The 21,187-nt window shown below is 37.8% G+C and overlaps 1 protein-coding gene across 1 annotated transcript in view; it reads left to right on the top strand.

The window, feature by feature from the left end:
* Positions 1 to 21,187, top strand: part of PTPRM (protein tyrosine phosphatase, receptor type M) — a 406,723-nt gene that overhangs the window by 291,450 nt on the left and 94,086 nt on the right. The window contains exons 19-23 of the mRNA XM_026841434.1: positions 3,861 to 4,012; positions 6,536 to 6,610; positions 6,839 to 6,865; positions 10,962 to 10,973; positions 11,734 to 11,921. Coding sequence (XP_026697235.1) covers positions 3,861 to 4,012; positions 6,536 to 6,610; positions 6,839 to 6,865; positions 10,962 to 10,973; positions 11,734 to 11,921 — 454 coding nt within the window. The remainder of the gene's footprint in view (positions 1 to 3,860; positions 4,013 to 6,535; positions 6,611 to 6,838; positions 6,866 to 10,961; positions 10,974 to 11,733; positions 11,922 to 21,187) is intronic.

The following is a 21,187-nucleotide window of genomic DNA, read 5'->3' as shown; positions in this document are numbered from 1 at the left end:
CCAGTGACAGACCTTTAGATTGAATACAGGAGAAGAGTGAAGATAAGATAATGCCTTCACTGTTCTCCACTCAGCCCTTTTTCTTTTACTGATATTTACTTTTGGTATCTCTGGAGTCCTGTGGTGATATGTTCCATAATTACCTGGTTTGTGTGAAAGTATTTACTTTTATATTTAAAAAGGAAATCTGTAGACCCTCTGGTTCTGGTTCTTACATTGTTGAGAAATAATAATTCTTTCTTAATTTCTTACTTTTCTCCACCCTTTTTTATATAATTTTATCATATTCCCATTTCAACTGATTCTTTTTTAAACTGGGGACTCCTTGTCTGTATAAGGACTATAGCTCTTAGGATCTTTTTAAAGGATCTTTCTGATTATAGTTTAGATTCTTTAAGGGGTTTGGTGAACAGACTGTTAAAAGCTTTTGTACTATAAGTGCAACACACCAGTGGGTTGCAATAAAGCCCCCGATCCTTTCTTTATCAGAACTATTTGTGACCTGTCCACAAATAGAGAAGTAAAATGTGAAACAATATGCATATAAGAAGAAGCTATTTTATCTTGTTACAGTAAGTGCAATAGTTAATTGAATTAATTAAAGAAAAAATATTCAGCCCAATTGCTTTAGCAATACTATTACAGATTTGATCTCACTGTGTTTATTAATATCTTAGTGATGGTAGTGTGTTGCTGGTGCAGTGGAAAGTAGCATCATCTTTTTTCTTTTCTTTGCTTGGGAGAAAGGAAGCATACTGATATGAAAAGGGGAGTACCACTCAGATTGGAATTGGGAAGAAGAAAGTGAGTGCCTTTGCTTGATTCAAATAATATGCTTTTCTGGCTGTTCCTAAATTAAAATGGAAGGCACATTTCTTTCTGGTTATCATCCCCAGTCACCTTTTTTTTTTTTTTTTACTGCTGTTACACTCCTCTAGCTGTGGTAGTGCCCACTGTGCCTTACACTATATGCCTAGTGCTTTATAAACACAAAGGGAGAAGGCAAACTAGGTCTCAAAGAGCTCGTTATTTAAGTCAAGACAGGACAGAGAAAATGGATACAGGTAAGTAGATGGAAAATGAACCAAAAATAGATGCTGATAATGTAGCAGCAACTTAACAGTTGTTGGCGTAGGTTTGTTGGAGGGTTTGAGGGTGACATTACAGTGAAGGAGGATTTTGAGAAAGGTATCGAGTGAGGTTTGCAGAAGTTCTGCAAGGTGATTCTTTCAACTAGAAGGGACTGCACAGGAGAAGATGCAGCATTTAAGAGTTTCATGGTGGCAGATAAAATGGGGACAGATTGTGATGAAGCCTTTATCTTATTATTTTCCTAGGCTGATTTTATTAAAATTTATAACAGAATAAATGATACTCAAAATCCCACAGTTTTTTGGGGCGGAGTCTGTATGTTTGTCTACTCTGCATTTACCATATTTTTACCATTACACCACCTCACTTCTCACAATTTCTTGTGCCTTAAAATACCAACAGTTCCTAGCTAGTCTTGAGACAGTTCTGTATATCAGGCTCTTCTTTTCTGAGACTGGTATAGTATATTTTCTTTCCTCGTATAGTGATGATAACACTATTTGTGTGATAAGCTGATCATTTTTGCTTTCCCTACATAAAAAATTTCATCCTAGGTAATCATCATGGGAGCTTCCATCTGTTTTATTTTTCCTTTGGTTGTAGATCTCTTTTCCTTTAAGAAGGAGGAAACATCAGAGAGTAGGTATGAAGTGTCTTTTCCATGAGTGAAGACAATCAAATATTTAAGTCTTTTTTTCAAAAAAAATTTACTTCAAATCTAAGAGCATGAGTGGTGGCAGTGTTGTGAATTACCATGGTTCTACAAGTTTCTTAAATCTTGTATAGCTGGAGCCTCCAAGGGATAGAGAGATCCAAGGAATGGATGAGTTACAGAGTCTGCAGCACTGCAAAACCTTCAGCAATATCTGAAAACTGCAGATGTAAAAAATGTTATATTCAGCTAAAGTTTACTTGACTAAGTCCAGTGGGTGTTTTTGTTCACAGTACAAAAGTCTGGCTGGTATCGCTCTCTTCCTGTAACAGTTGTTTCAGATTTGAACTTTTCCCACAAGACCTATTTCCAGAATTAGATTCAGATTGAGAAGTACTGTACAGTTGTTACTGTCATAAAAACAATCTGCTATAGCTTGATTATGAGACCTAAACCAAAAATGAAGGAAATGAGAAAACATTAGTGTAATATCTTTAAGAAAATTAGCTGACTTTTTATAAAATTTTAGCTTCATGTTGTTGGTGTAATAAGCAAGAACTCTGGCTTTCCTTAGGAAGGATACAATTTTTACTGCAAAATAAAGGACATTCCCTGTAACAGCAGATGCTTGAGATCTGCACTGTACAGAGCATGAGGGTTTTTTGTAATCCCACTGAGTGGCTGGTATCATATTTTATCCCATTATGGATTTTCAGTTACAGATAAGTATCCTTATAATAATGCCCAGGGCAATTCTCCTAGTAACTTTTCTTTAAAAATTGTTAAGAAAGAGTTGTTACCTGTTCACCAGTATGTTGTTCACATGCAGGGGTTCTTGGAGTAAGTGCTGAGTTTGTGAGACTGACAGTGATTACAGGTTTTATGAATAGAAGCAGTACTCACAGGTCCCCTGGTGAGAAAGGGTAAGCCACTATATACTGCAGTGTCCTGGCTTTTGTGAGTATGCAGTGTCTAGATAGCTAATTGGATTGACAACTATTTAAAGAGAAGCTTCTAATTCCAGTCTGAAGAGAGGGAAGTCTTGTGAAGAAAAGCTACTTCTGCATGCCTTCCTGAAGCATTGTTCTAGTGCTGAATTGTCCTGAAGTGCTTTCCTATGGCCTGCACAGCTGTGAAATATTAAAATAAGTTCAATATGTGCCTTACAAATGAAGTTTCAGTGACCACACTGGGGATGCTGCTGTTGTCGCTTTTCAGGTTCTAGTTTCACAACCCAGATAAACTGAGAATTGCCCAGCGGTTTGCAGGTGGTGGGAGGAGCTGTACGTACTTTCAGTTTAAGGCTGAAGATGAGAAGAGGAGCCATGCATGACTTCATAAGTTGCCATCTGAGCGAAGAGTGGAAAGAAGAAAAAATTTATCCATTTCATGTTACCACTTTTGAGAAGCCTGTCCTTACAAAGGGCTTCCATTAAGTTGTTCATGCATTAGGAGATACATGTCAGATTCTACTTCAAATAATATATTACTCATTACAATTAGATATGAAGGAGGGAGGAGATTGAAGGATGCTAAGATATTAATTTTGTTTTACTTATGGACCTTGAGTGAAATTTTACTGACAGAAAATTGTCTTTAGAAATGGAGGTCAATTTTAAAAGTCACTTGCTTGTGCAAAATGTGTTAAGAAATTAAACATAAACTGTACAGTATGATGTCAACCAGTTAGCTTTGTTACACAGTGTCTTAAGGAAACAGCTCCAGACAGTTCTACACATGTGAAGTTAAAATTATTACTGATTTGTCAGTTCCAGTGAAATCTTCTATCATATTTATTCCTGTATTTAAGCAGTTGTAGCCCTCACATCACCTTTCTATCAAAGTAGTCCCCTTTAATTCAGTGATAGTCCCTAAGGATTAAAGTGCTGTTCACCATAAGTCAGGGCATTGGCAACTGTCCCTTGATTATCAGATACTGTTGAAAGACGTGAGTGTGAAATCAATTGAGGCTTCCAGAAATATAGAAATAATTGTAAATATGTTTCTTAATAACATGGTTACAAACTACAGTACTAATCTAAACAACATGAAAGCTGTGTCTGCTCACTGAGTGTTGTTTTTTTTTCCTTTTTTTTCTCAACATGCATTTCTTAAGAAAATTGGCTAAAAAACGGAAAGAGACATTGAGTAGTACGCGGCAGGAAATGACAGTGATGGTGAATTCGATGGATAAAAGCTACACTGAGCAAGGCACCAACTGTGACGAAGCTTTCTCTTTCATGGACACGCACAATCTAAATGGGAGATGTAAGTTTTCTCTTTTCTTTTTTTTTTTTTTTTCTGGAAAGTGGAAGAAAGGTGCAAATGGTTTTTAAAATATTCCTCATTACTCAGTCATGGAAAATCCATGGGACCCAGAGTTTCCCACTGTGCAGCATATTACAGTGTGTATTCGAATGAGCAAGACAGTCAGACTTCAAGAATAGACTTCTTTAAAAATAATAAGGATAATTGAGCTTTTTCCTGTCCATCCTTTTCTTCTGCAGAAGAGCAAAGACATTACTGAAACAGCTGTAGTTTTACCTTTCTCTGGTCTCTATTATGTTAAAAATTTTATATCCCTCATGCTGTCCCAAGTCCTTCAAATGCTTCCCTAGTTCACTCCATTTTTTGTAGGCAAAATTTATTTTTGAATGTCATAATTTAATAATGATGATCTGATTGTCTTAGTATTTCCGATTCAAGATGATACTCTTTCTGTTGCTTGTGCAAAGGGAGAACTCAGTGGAATTATGCATTCTGCAGTTTCATAACAGATTCTGTAAAATCCTGGGTCTTCTTGAATCTACCCTGAAAATAAATAAACTTTGGGTTATAAAATTTTCTGTATTAGAATTTTAGTTAAGGACTGCTGTCTGAGAGTTAGAATTAAGCAAAGACCAGGAAAAACAGTCGGGTTTTATAATTGTTAAAAAGAATGAAAAAAGAATGACTGTGTTCAACAAAACTTGGGTTTTGTAGTTCTTAAGGAACCTCAGTTTTTCTTGTATACCAGTGTTTCTTAACATCCTCAGAATTTGTCAAAGAATTAATTTTGTTTCAAGTACTAACAGTATGTGAGGCCCAACTCCCACCCTTTAATAATATGCTTAAGAACTTATCTTTGATGAGCTCAATTGTACAAACACTCTGTGAGGTTTATACAGGGAGACTTCCTCAGCAGCATTAGGCTCAGAATTTGCAATGTTAATTTGCATTTGAGTTGAAATTGCTTTGAAATAGATCTTTCAAAATCTAACTTGCCTTTCTGGTGAGAACACACCATTGCAGTTAATGAGATTGCTTACTCCTGTGAAGAGATCAAGAGGTTTGACTTCATCTTCCAACATCATGATGTAGTTTTGCAGTGATTTTACTGAATGGTCACAACAACCAAAGAAGCTGCAGTGGGTTCCTGGGACTAAATCCTCTTTATGTAAAACACCTTAAACCAATTTGAAATTATTGGCATAGCAAGTATTTTATATCACTTGAGGGCTAGAACCTCTAATTAGACTTTGCATAAGAAATGTGGTCACCAGAAGAAGCAGCCCAGCAGTCTTTAGGAGTAATCTTAGTGTAAGGTTGTACTTGTCTTGTACTCAAGAGAACATTGTTACTTCATATGAAAGTTTATAATTCTGGCTGCTCTCTGTATCTAACCAGTTATATTAGCTGCAGCAGCTCAACTAATCTCTGCATCGTTACCCAAAAGGAATACCACTCTGTTCTTTCCATCTAGCAATTCAGGAGACATAATCAAAGGAAAGTAGTCTCAGATATATTCATTTATAGGAGAAGTGATATCTGGCATTGTTATGTAAGCGAGTTTTCAGATAGCTCCATCTTAACAAGGGTTGGCAGCTCTATGGCCTAGAAGATCAAACAAAACAAAAAGATGGATGAAAGCCAACAGGAGTAATCTCACTCCCCATCCAGCAGATCCCGTCTTCCTCAATTCTACTTTTGTTCACAAATTCCTGTTAGTCTGTTTATATAGGTATCCAGAATGTGCTTACATTCACTGGTCTGACTGAACTTTAGCTGTGTAGACAAGCAGCTAAGGCTTAATTTGCTATGAGCTTTTCTTAAAAAACGTTAATGACTCTTTGTCTTAACATCCTGTAAAATGTTGTGATTAACTGCCTCCTGTTAAATGTATCTGTGCTTGTAACATTAATACACATAATCTTTGTATACCAGGGAACTAATGGAATTTAGTTTGTTGCATTGGGTTTTCCCATAGGTTTTACAAATGGTTAGATGATTAAATACCAATGTGAGCATTGGTCTGTGTATCACTTCTTGAAAACCTTTGTTAAACAAGGAGAAATATTCAGGGCATAATAGTATCTGTGTATACATTATCCACCTGTCTGAACAAAACAAACAAAAAAAAAAAAAAAGAGAAAAAAATTAACTGTAGTATAATATTTATAGTATTATTAAGTAAACTTAGTAATGATCAAAGCTTCTGTCAAAAACATCTGTTATCATTGTGATGTCTTTATTCAAGCATCAGTATTCAGTCTAATCTTGTGATTTAAGAAGTATATTTGTCATCACCAACCCAGACGCTTTCTGTAACGACATTTCTTTTTAGAGACTTGATCAAATTCAGTGAGCTATTTTATTCACTGGACACACCTGGTTTTCTCTATGTCCAGATTCCAGTGCAACAAATACAACAGGACGGACTCTAAACCAAGGCAATCACATACGCTGTATCACTCATCTTAAATAGCCACATATCACTTTGCTGTCTCTAACCAGCTTTGTTTCTCTTTGCAGCTGTATCTTCACCATCTTCATTTACAATGAAAACTAACACATTGAGCACAACAGTGCCTAATTCTTATTACCCAGGTAACTGATTTTTTTCTCGATTTCCACCCTATATAGACCTTTTTCATAATAAAATCATATATAATTATGTTATTATACTTCTTGCCTTAGAAATTTAATACATACACAAGCAACATACTGATTGCTTACAGTAGCTTTCTGAAAGAAAACTCGGGAACATTTATCAATCATTTACTGTTCTCTCTCTTTTTACCTTTTCTGCATTGACCTGCTTATGATGTATGACAGATCCATTTGTGCCAACTGCAATTTTAGGTGAGAACATTTCCCTTTATCAAAGTTTATTACTGAAGTAATTTAGAAAGTCACAGTTCTTGGGGTACAGACAATGCAAAAAGCTGGAGTTTTATACTAAAGGGAGAGGTTGTAGACTTGGCTACACTGAGAATGCTAAGGACAGTTATCGGTCTTGATTACTACTGTCATAGTGCAAGTCAGGGGAAAAAAGAGAAATAATTTTAACAAGTGAATTTGTGAGGAAATGTTTATGCATGTATTTGGAGTGACACAAAAGAATTTGATTATTGCAGCAATTGAAATAGTTTCCTTCATTTTTTTCCATTTTATCTGAGAACTGAAGATGTCACTTCTTAAAAATATTTTTTTCCTAATTAGACTATTCATGATACAGAAAATCGACAAAATACAGTTTTGGCCATCCACCAGCTATCATTTATTCTCACAATACTTCACAGTTTCTGACATGCTTGTCAAAGTGAAGTTTCAGAGGAGAGATGGTATTTTGAACAGCAAAATGATAACACAACACTTAAAGTATATAGTTTATTATGCATCAGGTGTCACAATAACAACATAAAACAGTAGAACTGTAGGTTAAAAACATACACTTAAAGTGTAAACCATTTCCACTGGGCATTTAGGAAAACCTGCTATTGTCCAGTGTCAAAAAACAAAGAGGTTTCTGCACAGTGATAAAACAATAAGCATGAGGCGCTATTGCATTTTCAGTGCTTAAGTAACCCTAACCACTTTATGGCTTGTGTTCGTTTACACTCCTTCCCATACTAACTTTAAACTAAACAGGGAGATTTTTTAAAAAATAATAAGTCAAAATATAACAGTGCACTGTAGCGAGAATTCGAAGTGTTAAGCCTCTTTGCTCTTTTTACAATGATTAATATTTTTGCAACAAGTATTTTTCTTTCTTCTCCTTCTTCTTCAAATCACTGTAAAAAATACAAGACCCCTTAACTGATTCCTGCCCTTACACTGTGAGTTAAACAGGCTTAAGTAAAAGTAGAGTGAAGCATTTAAGTAGATGTTTAGGAAGGTGATCTTGAAAATTTGTTATTGTGAAAGAATATTTAGCGCAGTGCATTTCAGTGTCATAACTTGGAGAAGGAACTTTTGCGTTTTTATACGTTATGTAAATCTGGAAGAAGGTAATGGTAGTGACTGTAACAATGTAATAATCTGCATGCAAATGAAATTTGCAGTGCCTTTTAACTGCCTGAGATGTTAGATTTTTTTGTGTGCTTTAGCATTCATTCAACGCTTCATCCAGTAGATGTTCTTTCTGACCTTGTGGGTGGGCAAGGAGAAAAGTACCATTATCAGGAGAAAAACTTTTAAGATTTCTCATCTGGTTTATTAAGTTTTAGTAAATGGTTTCTCCGATTTTTTTTTTTTTTGTGATTCTTTGCTATATAATATGATGATAAAATTATTTGTTAGCTTTTTTCCCCGCAAGAAATAATCTCTAAGCACGTAATTCAGACAAACACACACAGGGAATAAAAATTCTTTGGTTTTACTACATCGGTAAAATTTTGAATTAGTTAGATATGTATTTTATGGTCTACTATAGCAACCTGTGCTTACTCATTTCAGAAAATCTTACAGTTATTTCACTGTGAAAAATTAATATTTTTGTAACCTTACATGTTAAAAAATTAGTATCCTTTTATGAGTGGTGTTCCATTCAGATGAGGTCTCTCTCACAAAATCTATTTATGACTCTCTATAAGAATAATGGTTTACCTGATCAAATTAGCTATGCTTGAGTCGGTAGAGGAATATAGCTATTAACAAAATATGCTGAGTTTTAATTGCAACTAATACCTGCCCCTGCTGTCTTCCAGTTTCCAAAGAAGTGATGTTAGAAGTTGTGTTAGACCACAGGGTCAAGCCTGTAGCTAGAACTAAATGAGCTTTTCAGTGTGACCTCCTGGGAAGGGTACAGGTCTGATGAATGGTTGAGTTTAGTTTTCAAAATCTGCTAGAAAGGCCACAACACACCATTTCTAAATTTATGAATTTATGTACAACGAGATCTTTGGACTATTCATGCAAATTAGGAACTTCGGGGGGGGGGGGGGTGATAATTAGAGGTGAACTCTTTAAATGGCTCAGAAGGCAACGGTCTGGTTTCTTAGTTTCAGATATGAAGAAATTTTCTTAACATTGGAGGGAAAACTTTCATGCTTAGCCTAGTAACCTAAGTAAAAGCCTGAGATTTAATAAAGCACTTTACATAACAGTAGCTAAACTTATAGTTGCTGGGCATGAGTGTAGGTCATGTTTGTCTAGTATCAGTGATGCTCATATTTCTGAAATTAGAGAAAGAATTTCAGCCCAGAGAAGATACTGGGCTGGGTTTCTAGATATCTTCCATGCTGTGAGTTCATATAACTAGTAAATAAATATATTATTTAATGTGATGTACAGCTCTATAGGAATCAGTAAGAGGAGAGTAGAACAACTGCACCTGTAGAAGTATTTAAGATGGACAAACTTGCCATTGCATATGAACACTGTGTCTGGAGTTGCTCACCCTTTGAAAAACAGTGGACTGTTATGCCTGAAAAGCTCATGCTACAGTGCTCAAAGACAAAGCAAAAAAATACAATACACATGGCTCCTAATGTACCATATAAACGAAGGATTGAAAACAATTTATTTAAAACAACTTAAAAGATCACTCTCAAAGAGGGAAAAATAGTATTAATGCAGCTATAAGATAAATTAATGGAGACAAGAAAATTAATCTAAAACAAAAGAGCTCACAGGAAAAAGATTCATAAGGATTAAACTGCTTAAGAAGACCCTGCTATCTAATAACTTTGCCTTCATCTTGATCACTAACAGTCTGTGTTATAAGGAATTCTGTGATTTGCAAAAAAAAAACCACCCAAGTTTTCTAACTTGTTCTAAAATTGAAATAAGCCTCCCAAAAAATCATGATCAACTTCTTACACTTTGTCTTTTGTGTCTTAGCCACCTTGTAGTTTTCAGGTGCCATTTCAACAGCAACATACTGTACCTACACTTGTATACCACGCTTCATGCCATGCATCCCAAGGTGCTTTGCAGTACAATTTTATCACACATTAGAAGAAGTCAAATTTTGTGACTAAAATATTAATCCTTTTCCTCTGCGTTAGATCAGGTTAGCAAACTGACAGGAAAAGTAGTGGAATGCCCATACTCACACCCACAAATTTTTCTCTTATTTTTGGTTTAAGTTTAAATGCACAGTTCATATTGACTGTATGCTTACTGAGGACCAGATTTCCTGTGTCTTATCCATGTGAATTGAGAGAACTTAAAATCAACCTTGAAATATGATTCGTTGAGCTTTGTGGCTTTAACATCAATTTTCAGTGGTATGACTAAGACCAGAATCTCACCTTTAATGAGGTGTGGTAGTATTTTTGGTGTATATATGAGAATCTGGGACCTTTTCATCTAGAGTATTTGTGGAACTTCCTGCTGTAATATATCTAACTTAGTAACATGGAAATAATATTTTAATGCTTCCCTTTCATACAACATGTTTTACAAAGTAATATCTTTTTAATAAATATAGCATTTTTATAAACCCCTTGCTATACTAAATGAGGAGTAGTTTGAACAAGTCAAAGCACCACATTTACAATTTCAGCTAAAAACTCTTTGAGATATGTAAAATTATTATTTGGGTAAACAGAACAAAATATTTCTGATGATACTTGGAGCTTAGAATTTGGGTTGTTTTTTTTTTTTTTCTCTTGTCAAGTCCAAACACATTTTTAAAATTCCATCTAAACAAGAAGAAAGTCATATTGCTTCCTTAGGTAGAGTGCACTTTCACTTCTGTCTACTGCTAACTGTAAGTTTTGATCTCAGTTGCATCTGTGTGAATTGACTCACAGTGATACCTTGATTTCAGTACATTTAATTTATACTGTGAAACTGAGATCAAAATCTGACTCATTTAGGAAATCACTCTGTAAAAACTAAATTACAAACATAAAATTACCTGTAATTATTAATGTAGTACTGTTGCTTATGCCCTGTTTCCTTTTTCTCCTCCTCTTTTTTTTTCTCCTGATATGTATCTTCTTAAAAGTGCCAATCAATGGTAAGTTCCCCATTTGCCCCATGGAAGATATGTGGAGGGTTGGGAGAGTATGTGTCTCATAAAAATTTTAACCAGCCCCCTGGGTTCTCCTGTTTGTTGGCTTGCATGTCAGTTGACATATAACATTTCATGCCTAATGTGATGGCTCATGATATACCATGGTCCTAAAGCATGTTCAGCAGCCAGTTCAAAACATTTTTCCTGATCAGATGATCCTTTGCATTTGTCCTCTTGTAGTTTGTCTCCAGATGTTGTATCAGATCTACATTTCCATTGCAGTCCTAGCTTGATGAAACCATAAGCCATTTTGTGCATCTTTTTATTTTGCTCACTCCAAACATTTGCTCTAAATTTGCAGTGTAAAATATAGCACTTCAGTAATCTAAGAAGAATACAAGTCCAGTTTCATTCCATGGGACTTGCTGAAGTTTCAGAATGAAACTTCTATGCAGTTTAGAACCAAATGCCTGATTTAAAACCTGTTTGTAATGAGCTAGTGATATTTAAAACAATATTAGAGTTCGGACTGCTCTGCAATGCTTCCATTGTAGAACCATGGACTTTGCCTCATTCCAATCAGTCTTGCAATTTCCCTGTGTAAACCACTCCATGGATTTACTGTTCTTCTGGTGTAGCCTTCACAGACAGAAGCAATACTGATGGTGTCAGATTTCTGCCATTCCTCTAGAAATCTGTGTAATTTATATTTCTATTAATAAATGAAAATGAGCCAGTACATTATGAGATGCTCTTTTTCTAGATGAAACCCATACGATGGTCAGTGACACAAGCAGCCTGGTCCAATCACATACCTACAAGAAGCGAGATCCAGTGGATGTGCCCTACCAGACCGGACAGCTTCATCCAGCCATCCGTGTAGCTGACTTGCTACAGCACATCACCCAAATGAAGTGTGCAGAAGGCTATGGATTCAAAGAGGAGTATGAAGTAAGTGTCAGGTCTAATGATCTGATTATTATGGTTTTTGCACTGTTGACTTTGTCTGTCTGCTAGCTGTACCACAGAAGAGGAAAAATAAACTACTCAACCAAGAAAGCCAGCTGCTGTGTGAGGGAAAATATTGAATGGAAAGGATCATCTCTACAGTGAGTGAACTTTCTGATTGTAACCTGCTAGGATGAGGACTGAGACATAAAAACCTTTCTCAGAAATCTTTGCCTAATTCTAATTGCATAAAAGTGTATATTCAAAAAACAGGTTCACTAGTGTTCTCCCAGAACTTGCCATATTTTTCTTTTCTTATTGAAGAATATAGCTCTTTTCCAAAGTTCTACATTACAGATTGTCTAATCACAGTTACCCTGTAACACGATATTAGCTTAAAAATAAGTTCTACAAGCTGTATTTCTTGAAATAATAGTATTCATCATGGAAAGGCAGTGTGCAAATCTTCAGAGAGGCCCGTAGGGCTATAAAATTTATTCTGTGGTGCCTGAACTGTTTCCCACTAGCTGGAGGCTATCTCTAATCCTCATTATTTTCCATATGAACTTATAGTCTCTCTTTTTTCATTTTTTTTTAAATTCAACTTCTATTCATTTCATGCTGGAGTGACCTGTACCTCCCTGTTATCATCTTAATTTTAAATGTCATGACCATGACATAGAATCATAGAATGGTTTGAGTTGGAAGAAACCTTAAAGATCATCTAGTTCCACCCCCCTGCCATGGGCAGGGACACCTTCCACCAGACCAGGCTGCTCAAAGCCCCGTCCAACCTGGCCTTGAACACTGCCAGGGAGGGGACAACCACAGCTTCTCTGGGCAACCTGTGCCAGTGCCTCACCACCCTCACAGGAAAGAATTTCTTCCTTATATCTAATCTGAATCTACCCTCTTTCAGTTTAAAGCCATTGCCCCTCATCCTGTGATTACATGCCCTTGTAAAAAGTCCCTGCTCATCTTTCCTGTAGGCCCCCTTTAGGTGCTGGAAGGCCATTATAAGGTCCCCCAGAGCCTTCTGTCCTCTAAGGGGGATGTTCCAGCCCCCTAATCATCTTTGTGGTCCTCCTCTGGACACACTCCGACAGGTCCATGTCCCTCTATGTTGGGAGCCCCAGAGCTGGACACAGCACTTCAGGTGGAGTCCCACGAGAGTGAAGTAGAGGGGGAGCATCCCCTCCATTGTCCTGTTGGTCATGATGCTTCTGATGCAGCCCAGGATACAGTTGGCTTTCTGCGCTGCAAGCACATATTGCTGGGTCATTTTGAACTTATCAAACAATACCCCCAAGTCCTTCTCTGCAGGGCTGCTCTCTATCCATTCTCCTCCAAGCCTGTATTTGTGCTTGGGATTGCCCTGACCCATGTGCAGGACCTTTCACTTGGCCTTGTTGAACTTTATGAGGTTTGCACAGGCCCACCTCTCAAGCCTGTCCAGGTCCCTCTGGATGTCATCCCTTCCCTCCAGTGTGTTGACCAAACCACACAGCTTGGTGTCATTCACATTCACTCCCTGAGGGTGCACTCAATCCCACTGTCCATGCCACAGGCAAATACTATAGGAACACAGCACATTGCACTGCAGATCCTGTCTTCTTTGTGAGATGAGTCAGATTGCTAAGTGGAAAAGGCAAAAAGCAAGCAGAACTTGTTCTCATGCCCAAGATTAAGGATACTACTATGCCTAACTTTAAGAGCTTAGTTTTGCTGAAGAGTCTCAAGAACGCACCACTCCTCATCCAAATCATATATTTGACTGAACAGAGACTTACCGACCTGGTTCCTTGTCTAATTGGAGGGAGGATTTGAGACCTTTTAAAATCTGCTTAGGTGCATTATTCTAATTGTTAGGGTGTGAAAATGAATGTCCTTTGTTCGCTTTTTTCTGCCTTTTAGCTCAGATTTTGAGGAGTCTATTCTTGTGAATGATTTTCACATAAAGGAGTGCTCTAATACAGGTTGATGTCTACAGCAAGTAGTTTCCCACAAGTTTACAATCCAGTGGATTTGAACAACACAAAAAAGAAAAAGTAGCATAAATATATTTACTTCTCATAGGAAAAATACATAAGATTGATCCACAGGGTTGAACTATATAAAGTGTCAAAATTGTCATAGGAGTGAATGAGAATTAGTGAGATAATTTTGACTGATCAGGTATGAAAATGCACTGCATAAGAACTTGTGGGGTCTGTTCTGTAGGCAGACCTGAAGCTGTCACCTCTGAAATACTCTATTAACTTTTTATACATTATATGGACTATTCCAAGATGATGTGACTAGATTTAAAAAAAAAAATGTTCTCTCCCATGTGGTCTGGGAAGCAAATCATGATCACTAGCAGCCCATCCCCCCATTTCCAGGAGCAGGCTACACTTGACAGAGTCTGTATCTGCCTCTGTTTGTGGTAGTGTCCATTTGTCCAGTTGAGGAACTAACTTGCACTGCATGTCCAACCCAGTACACAGTCCTAAATTTCCTTTCCTTGAAAACTAGAATGTGAGAAATCAGAGGAACAGGTAGATGTAAATGGGTCTTACTGTGATGTGACTGACATAGTGAAATGCTGGGGTTTCAACCCCAAGCCCCAAATTAAGGCTGACATATGGGAGATTCCCACAGCCCTTCACAAAGCGTGGGTGAGTTTACCTTTAAGCTTCCCTCCAGGGTGCGGTGGCCTTGCAGGGAGAGCCATTGGGTAAATGAGCCCCAGGTGTCCTGCACTGAGTAAACAAAGGTCAGGTGTCCCACTTAGGGATAAAAGCTGGGACCACTTGCAGGCAGGGGCAGTGTCTGTCTGTGAGGTGGATGCCCTGTGCAGAGTTTCCTGTTGGGGAAGGACCTCCTGCCTCCCTGGGACTGGGCTCCAGTCAGGTCTGGCTTTTGTAAATGTGGTCTGTGTGGAGATTCAGTATGTGGCTTCCTTGGTCTTATGTATTTGGCTGGTTGACCTGGTTGTCTCCCATCCCTTCAGTGGGAGCCTGTATTTCACTGTTGGTTCCACCCATTGTTGGTTGTGTGGTGGTGGTGTTGGGGTCATTGGGATTGATGTCGATTATGTATGACCTGATTGACTTGTTTATGGCCCTAGTGCTCATAGTTCATCTTTATGCTGGCCGTGTCCTATATGCTAGGCCTGATAACTGGCAAAACGCATAGCCAATGAGAAGCAGAACGATACAGACTCAGTTTTAACTCTGACTTCTCAAAGTAGAAGCCAGCAATAAAAAGATCGCTTCTGATTCTTTCATCTGATAGAGAGAGAAGGGAGGAGGACAACCTGCTAAAGTAATTTAAATTATTTCCACCCTGTAGGGCAAGCAACAATTTCTCTTTTGGGCATGCACAAGTGTGTGTTGCCCTAGAGGTTTAATGTACCATGCTTAAGTTTTAAAGGTAGGATGTACTCATTAGTTCCTACAGGTCCTTCAGGATGAATAATATGATTACTAGGACATTACTGAGTTTTTACAAGTGTGCATACTGCTTGCATTTTACAAGAGATAGTGGGTTTTTGAAGTTTGTGCTTTGTCATGCTGACTCCATGTTATAACAGTTGCTTAAATATCTAGTTGTTTAAACTGGTATTTGTGGTATTAGACTTCCAAAGCCCATGCTTCAGGCCACTTCCAATCCACTGATGATGTTTTTCCCCTAAAATATAGAAAACAATTCATTCCCAGAAGGAGCTAATCACTTGTCAACTTCCATTTGTGTAGCTGACTTAAACAAGTTTGTTCCTGTGAGGTTTTTATGCCACTGTTATTTAAAAATGATAGAATTGAAAATTCTTGTTTTTGCAAAAGATTTGCTCATCAGCCAAAACCTTTTATACCAGCATTAAGCCTAGAGGAAAGCTACAATTAATTTACAAAGAAAAAAAGACCATAAAATGGAATTCATAATGCAACCAGTGACATGGCTTTTTAACTACAGCGGATCAAATGATGCTGCTGAAAAACATTTTCCAGGAAAATCACTTAATTTTGAGCTTACCAAACTGATGAATGGCATCCCATTATGGACAGTAGGTGTAGTCATGACTAATGCCAGTAGATGCAATATGTTAGGGTGAGTTTATTTATAGTGGCAGGGAAGGGGGACTTAAAATAGTGCAGCTGCATCTGAAAAAGTCCTCTTTGTATATGGGAATTGTTTATAATTGGAATGAACCATAACTAGCCATATCTTTGAGGGTTTTTTCCATTGAATTAGTGCAATATTGTTCTTTCTCCTCTAGGCAATTAAAAACTGCCCAGTAATTTCTAGCACTGCTAAGACTGAATCTCTTTGTTTACACTGCTGTCAGACTGATACTCTCCTCTTTACAAGGTTGAACTAGACAACGAAAGAATTTTTTCCTTATAAATTATCAGAAGGATAACTGTCCAAATGAAAAGGAAGAGATAGTTTGGCAGGGGATTTGTTTTGAATGAAGTCTCATAGATGATTTTTGCTCTAACAAGACAGCAGGATTATATAGTCTCACCAGGGAAGGAGTTTGATTCAGGAGAAATTCACACAGGATTCACTCTGAAAATAAATCTGTTGAACCGAACAGAAAGTAAAGTAGCACATTACCCATTAACAGCACTTCAGAGAAGTGCAGGGATACAGAGCACTTACTGTTGTGCATAGTTTTAAGTGCTTTAAAATAAAACTTAATAATTAGGGCCACTATTCTCAATAATTAGGGCTGTAGTTCACAATCTAAGCACATCTGTGTAGTTTTAAGTCCTGTTGGCTTCATGCTTGAGATTTTAGAGTAATATAACTGACACAAAAGGTATAGGTTGAAAAATCATTGTTAAGCAGTGGCAGGCTGGTAATTAGTTACTCATTGCTCAACTCTGCATTATATTGTGTATCTTTAGCTCCCAATATACAAGGTCTTGGGGGAACACCGTACTTTGCAGGATTGTGCCCTTTCGTTTGTCTGGATGGAGCTGAGATACTTTGGTTCTCATCAGTGACAAAGCTTTGGCTGAATATCAGCAGGGAAGCATTGCACAGCCTGGTGCTGTTCTTGTGATGGCATGTGTGAAGGCTCCTGTTCCCTAGAGCAGGATCAGGCCCTGTACCTTGGATGTAGCGGTGCAGCTTCAAATTTTGTGTCTAGCTGTGCCTTACAGGAGAGCAAATACAGATGTGTTCTTAGCATCATGTTGGTACCAAGTACGCTTCCCTTCTTCCCATGTGTTTCTCATGTGTGGAAATAACATGGATCCATTTCTGTAAGCTGTGGACTCAAATGCAGACCTTCATTTCTGGCCTAGTGAAGTGTGAATGATTGGAAGGGATTGCACAGAAATCCTTAAACTCAGGGAAATTTTCACATAGCTAGTCTGAAGTAGATCTTTAAAATCCTTTCCATCCCCTGCCAGACCCTTAAGAAAGGAGAGTTTGACTTGGTTCCAGCAACATTAGACTGACATGATAACACTGGCCTGATTTCACATGCACCCCTACACTAATTGTGGGTTATTTAAGCTGCTCCCCATTACTACAGCATGAGAGAGCTTTTACAAATCATGAAGTATGCTCATTGCTTATCTCTTTTCTGCATTACAGAAACAAAATAAATAGAAAAGGAGGGTGAAAGTAGTCTCTGCAATTCATCACTTTCTCCTTATACCTGCCACCTTCTGGTTTTAGTCTTCTAGTTTCACAGTGCTTTACACAGTATCCTTTCACAAGGACATGTATCTGTCAAAAGGCCATAAACACATAGATGCGAAGAAGCAAGTTCATCTCCTTCCCAAATGGATTAGCTTACTGGCCAGCATATCTTGGTATAGCTGGGGCAGAAACAGAATCTCATCAAAACCTTATTTTAACCCTATTTTTGGATCAGTAAAAATTGGTGCCTGTTAGTGTAAATTGGTTCTTTGCCAAATTAAGGTTAGTTGATATAAGGCAGTTTGAAATTGATTTCAGAGTGTCCACACAGGAACTTGGACTGGTTTAACAGAATTGATTTAAAAACACACCTTTAATTAAACCAGTGCAACTTTGTGTAGATAAAGCCTTGCAAAATCAATTTCACATTATGTTCCATGACAGGGAGTTCTGAGCTTCCATTATCTCAAAACCAGAAGTTCCTCTGAAAAGACAGGATTTGCAAAGGGTTTCCTGCTCAGATCAGCCTCACTTACTGTCAGTAACAGGACTGTGTCAATAACGGAGTTTAAAAAAAAAGGTTCCTCCATGTAGCCTTAACTTTAAGGCTTTTCCCCACACTGTCTCTTTTGCCTTCCATCTCCTCCCCTCCTGTCAAACACATCCTTTCTCAGGGCTTTGTGGCAGGGAACTGTTTCAGTCAGGAGATTATTTTATACTAATATTGTTAAACCAGTACTATTCCAAATACAGTGAAGTTATATACTGTCAAAATATACTGATTATGCCCCTTTTATGCTGCATGGTCTCCACTCTGAGGGTTGCACCAATGTAACTGTATTAATCTCTAAATCACCACAGTTAAATAGATGGATACCTGTACAGGCTCAGAGGGCCTGTCAAGGTCAGGAACATGAAATATATTGTCTAATGTATGTTAATTCATTTCAGCTTAGTACTTCTTAGCACCTATTACAGATTGGTAGAAGAAATTTAAAATAGGCTGTCCAGTCATGGTCACTGTTCAGTTATACCTTGGGGGATTGTGGTCAAAGGTGATAATAAAAAAAAAAAAATTATAATTTGAAGAGGATTTGAAGGTGAATGTTGAAAATAATTGGGGGCATGAGAGCTTATCTTTATAGCAATATATTCATTGAAATGGAACTTCATAAGATATGCAGGTAGATGTGCTGATTGCCAATAAAAACAGTTTTTCACTCAATATAGTACTGGCCCATGAAATATGGGGTAAATAGAAAATTATTTTAAGAAACAAAACAGGAAAAAAACTTCTCTAAAACCAGCAGAAATACTTTCTGTTCCCAAAACCAAGGATCTGTATTGTGGGCAAGCTGGGAATTTTTCATGGAGAAAGTTTAGCCTGTAGGTGCTTGCCTAACATTTTGTTTTCACGAGACCACTGTTAGGTAAATGTCTGACCTAGGACAGATTTCTGATATAGCTTCCATTTCCTACTGTTATGCAAAAGCATAACAGACTAGAATCCTGTCACTGGCAACTAAGTCCTTCAGTCTCAGCTTTTTTTGATCTTTGGTTCCATCTGACACTTCTAAGCCCTGTGCTTCTTGGGGCCCTGTTCTGAAATCTTGAAAATAGTAGGAAAAATAAGTATTTTGTTGATACTATGTTGATACAGCTATTGGCAGGACCCAGCTGGTGCTGCTTTTTCTGCATGTGTTCCTTGTGACTGCAACTGGCTTGTCTCACCTCCAACCTGTACATTTTTATCATGCCTTTTTCTCTGATTTTATTTGATATTCTGCAGCACCAGCTGAGACAGTCAATACCACAATCAGTGCAGGTTATTTTCTGTCCCACAAGACATAAATTACAAAGAAAGTAGACTCTGGAACATTGAGTGGGAATGGGGGCATTAGCCCACAGTGTAAATATGAAGGATACCACCTGCATCTTCTAGCACTGAGGGCAGGTAACTATTTGTCTCTCCTATTTTTGTACTAATGAGAGCTCATTAGAGATTGTAAACATAACAGAATAGAAACAAAAGTAAAATAGTTGGAATTTGTCCTGTGAAAACAGTGTGGAAAATTGTTGGAAATATTAATCTGTAGAGGTCGTTGCTATTTTCTGTGAAGTTTAATCTGTTTAGATGGGGCTCAGAACAATCACTGAATGCCTAATTGAATCTTTTATCTTTAATACTGGAAAGTTGCAGTGGCCTGATTATAGGCATATATTATTATGCAAGTGTTCTCTCCCGTGCATAATGACGAATAACCACAATTGCAGTCCTTTGTGAGACAGGTATTCCTCCTTTATGCAAGGACTGTGTTCAGAAAAACCCAGTTTCTTCAGATTGCTGTGGGATCTGCAGCAGCTTTCCATGAATCCCAGGTAACTGCTGCTGCTTGGTTTTATCCCAGACTCTTGTATACTGGAAGCCTCGGCACAGAGGATATCTTATCTAGGGAGGCCAACAGCAATAGTAAAAATGAGCAGCTACCATGTTCACAAAGCATGTTTTGGTTTGGAAATCCTAAGGTACTACAGAACAATACCAAATTGTTGAAATAAAGGCATCCCAAACCAGAAACTACATTCATTACTAAATAGACTATGTTCCCAGTGCATACAATATCCCTTTAATTCTTTAATGTCTTGTAGCAGAATAGGTGACTCCAGTTGTTGATCAGCAAGAATCTGTTGCCAGCGATTGGCTGGATGGCAGTTAATAGGAGCTTGTTTGGGGATAGACTAGAACACTTCCAATATCCTTAGGATTACTCTCAGTGGAGTGTAGGCAGCTGTTGGCTTGTGCTGTGACACAGCTATTTTTGGTACTGATCAGTCTGTGATTTACTTGGGTGTGAACCTCCTGTTTTCTTCTTAGTAGCCTGAATAGTCTGAACTATGATGTCAGGCAGCAAATATGCCAAACAAGAATGCCTAATTCAGCCCAGTGTTTTTCTCCATGTGACTCTACCGGACTCAGTCTTGTATGTAAGGTTTGGACTGTGTCCTAAGGAAAGCCTTGTAGATTTTAAGTGCATCTTTCATGACCATTGTATCCCTGTAAGCAGTTAAAACAGAGACTTGTGGTATTGATCCACTCAGAGAAGTGTTGGTCCACTGAGAAGTTGTGAGATACAGATGCTTAAGCTGATCAATTGGATGGATAAACTTAACGCAGGTTGTTCTTACGTAGGAGCTGCATTTTAATCATCTCTGGCAGCTATTTTAATCATTCTGTGCCTCCACTGGGTCTGGTACTTCTATGTATATGCTGGCAAACATGAGTGAATTAAAATTGCTGATAAGATTTAAAAAATGGGCTGTAACCTGTCAATTCTCATGGTCCTGAAGGTACCCTGGGAGTCTTTTCCATGCTCAGATATTTAGCATACATTGATGTCATTTCAGCATAGCCAGACTGAAAATCAGGATGTAAAGCATGATAAGCACACCTCTGAGGTTAGTACTGATCCTTAATCAGTGAGTCTACGCATTTAAAATGGAACCATTTCAGCTGTTACATGCAGTGTTGTGGATGTGCCTCTTGTCCTTTGTTGTTCCATGGCAATAAAGTTTCAATCTGCTTTCTAAAGTGTGGAGGTTGTCCAATCTTGGGTCCAGCTGCCACAGCAGTC

The sequence above is a fragment of the Athene cunicularia genome (genome assembly GCF_003259725.1).
Source record: "Athene cunicularia isolate RWA chromosome 2 unlocalized genomic scaffold, athCun1 chr2_part1, whole genome shotgun sequence".
Classification (NCBI taxonomy): domain Eukaryota; kingdom Metazoa; phylum Chordata; class Aves; order Strigiformes; family Strigidae; genus Athene; species Athene cunicularia.
This window is presented reverse-complemented; position numbering and strand designations above follow the sequence as displayed.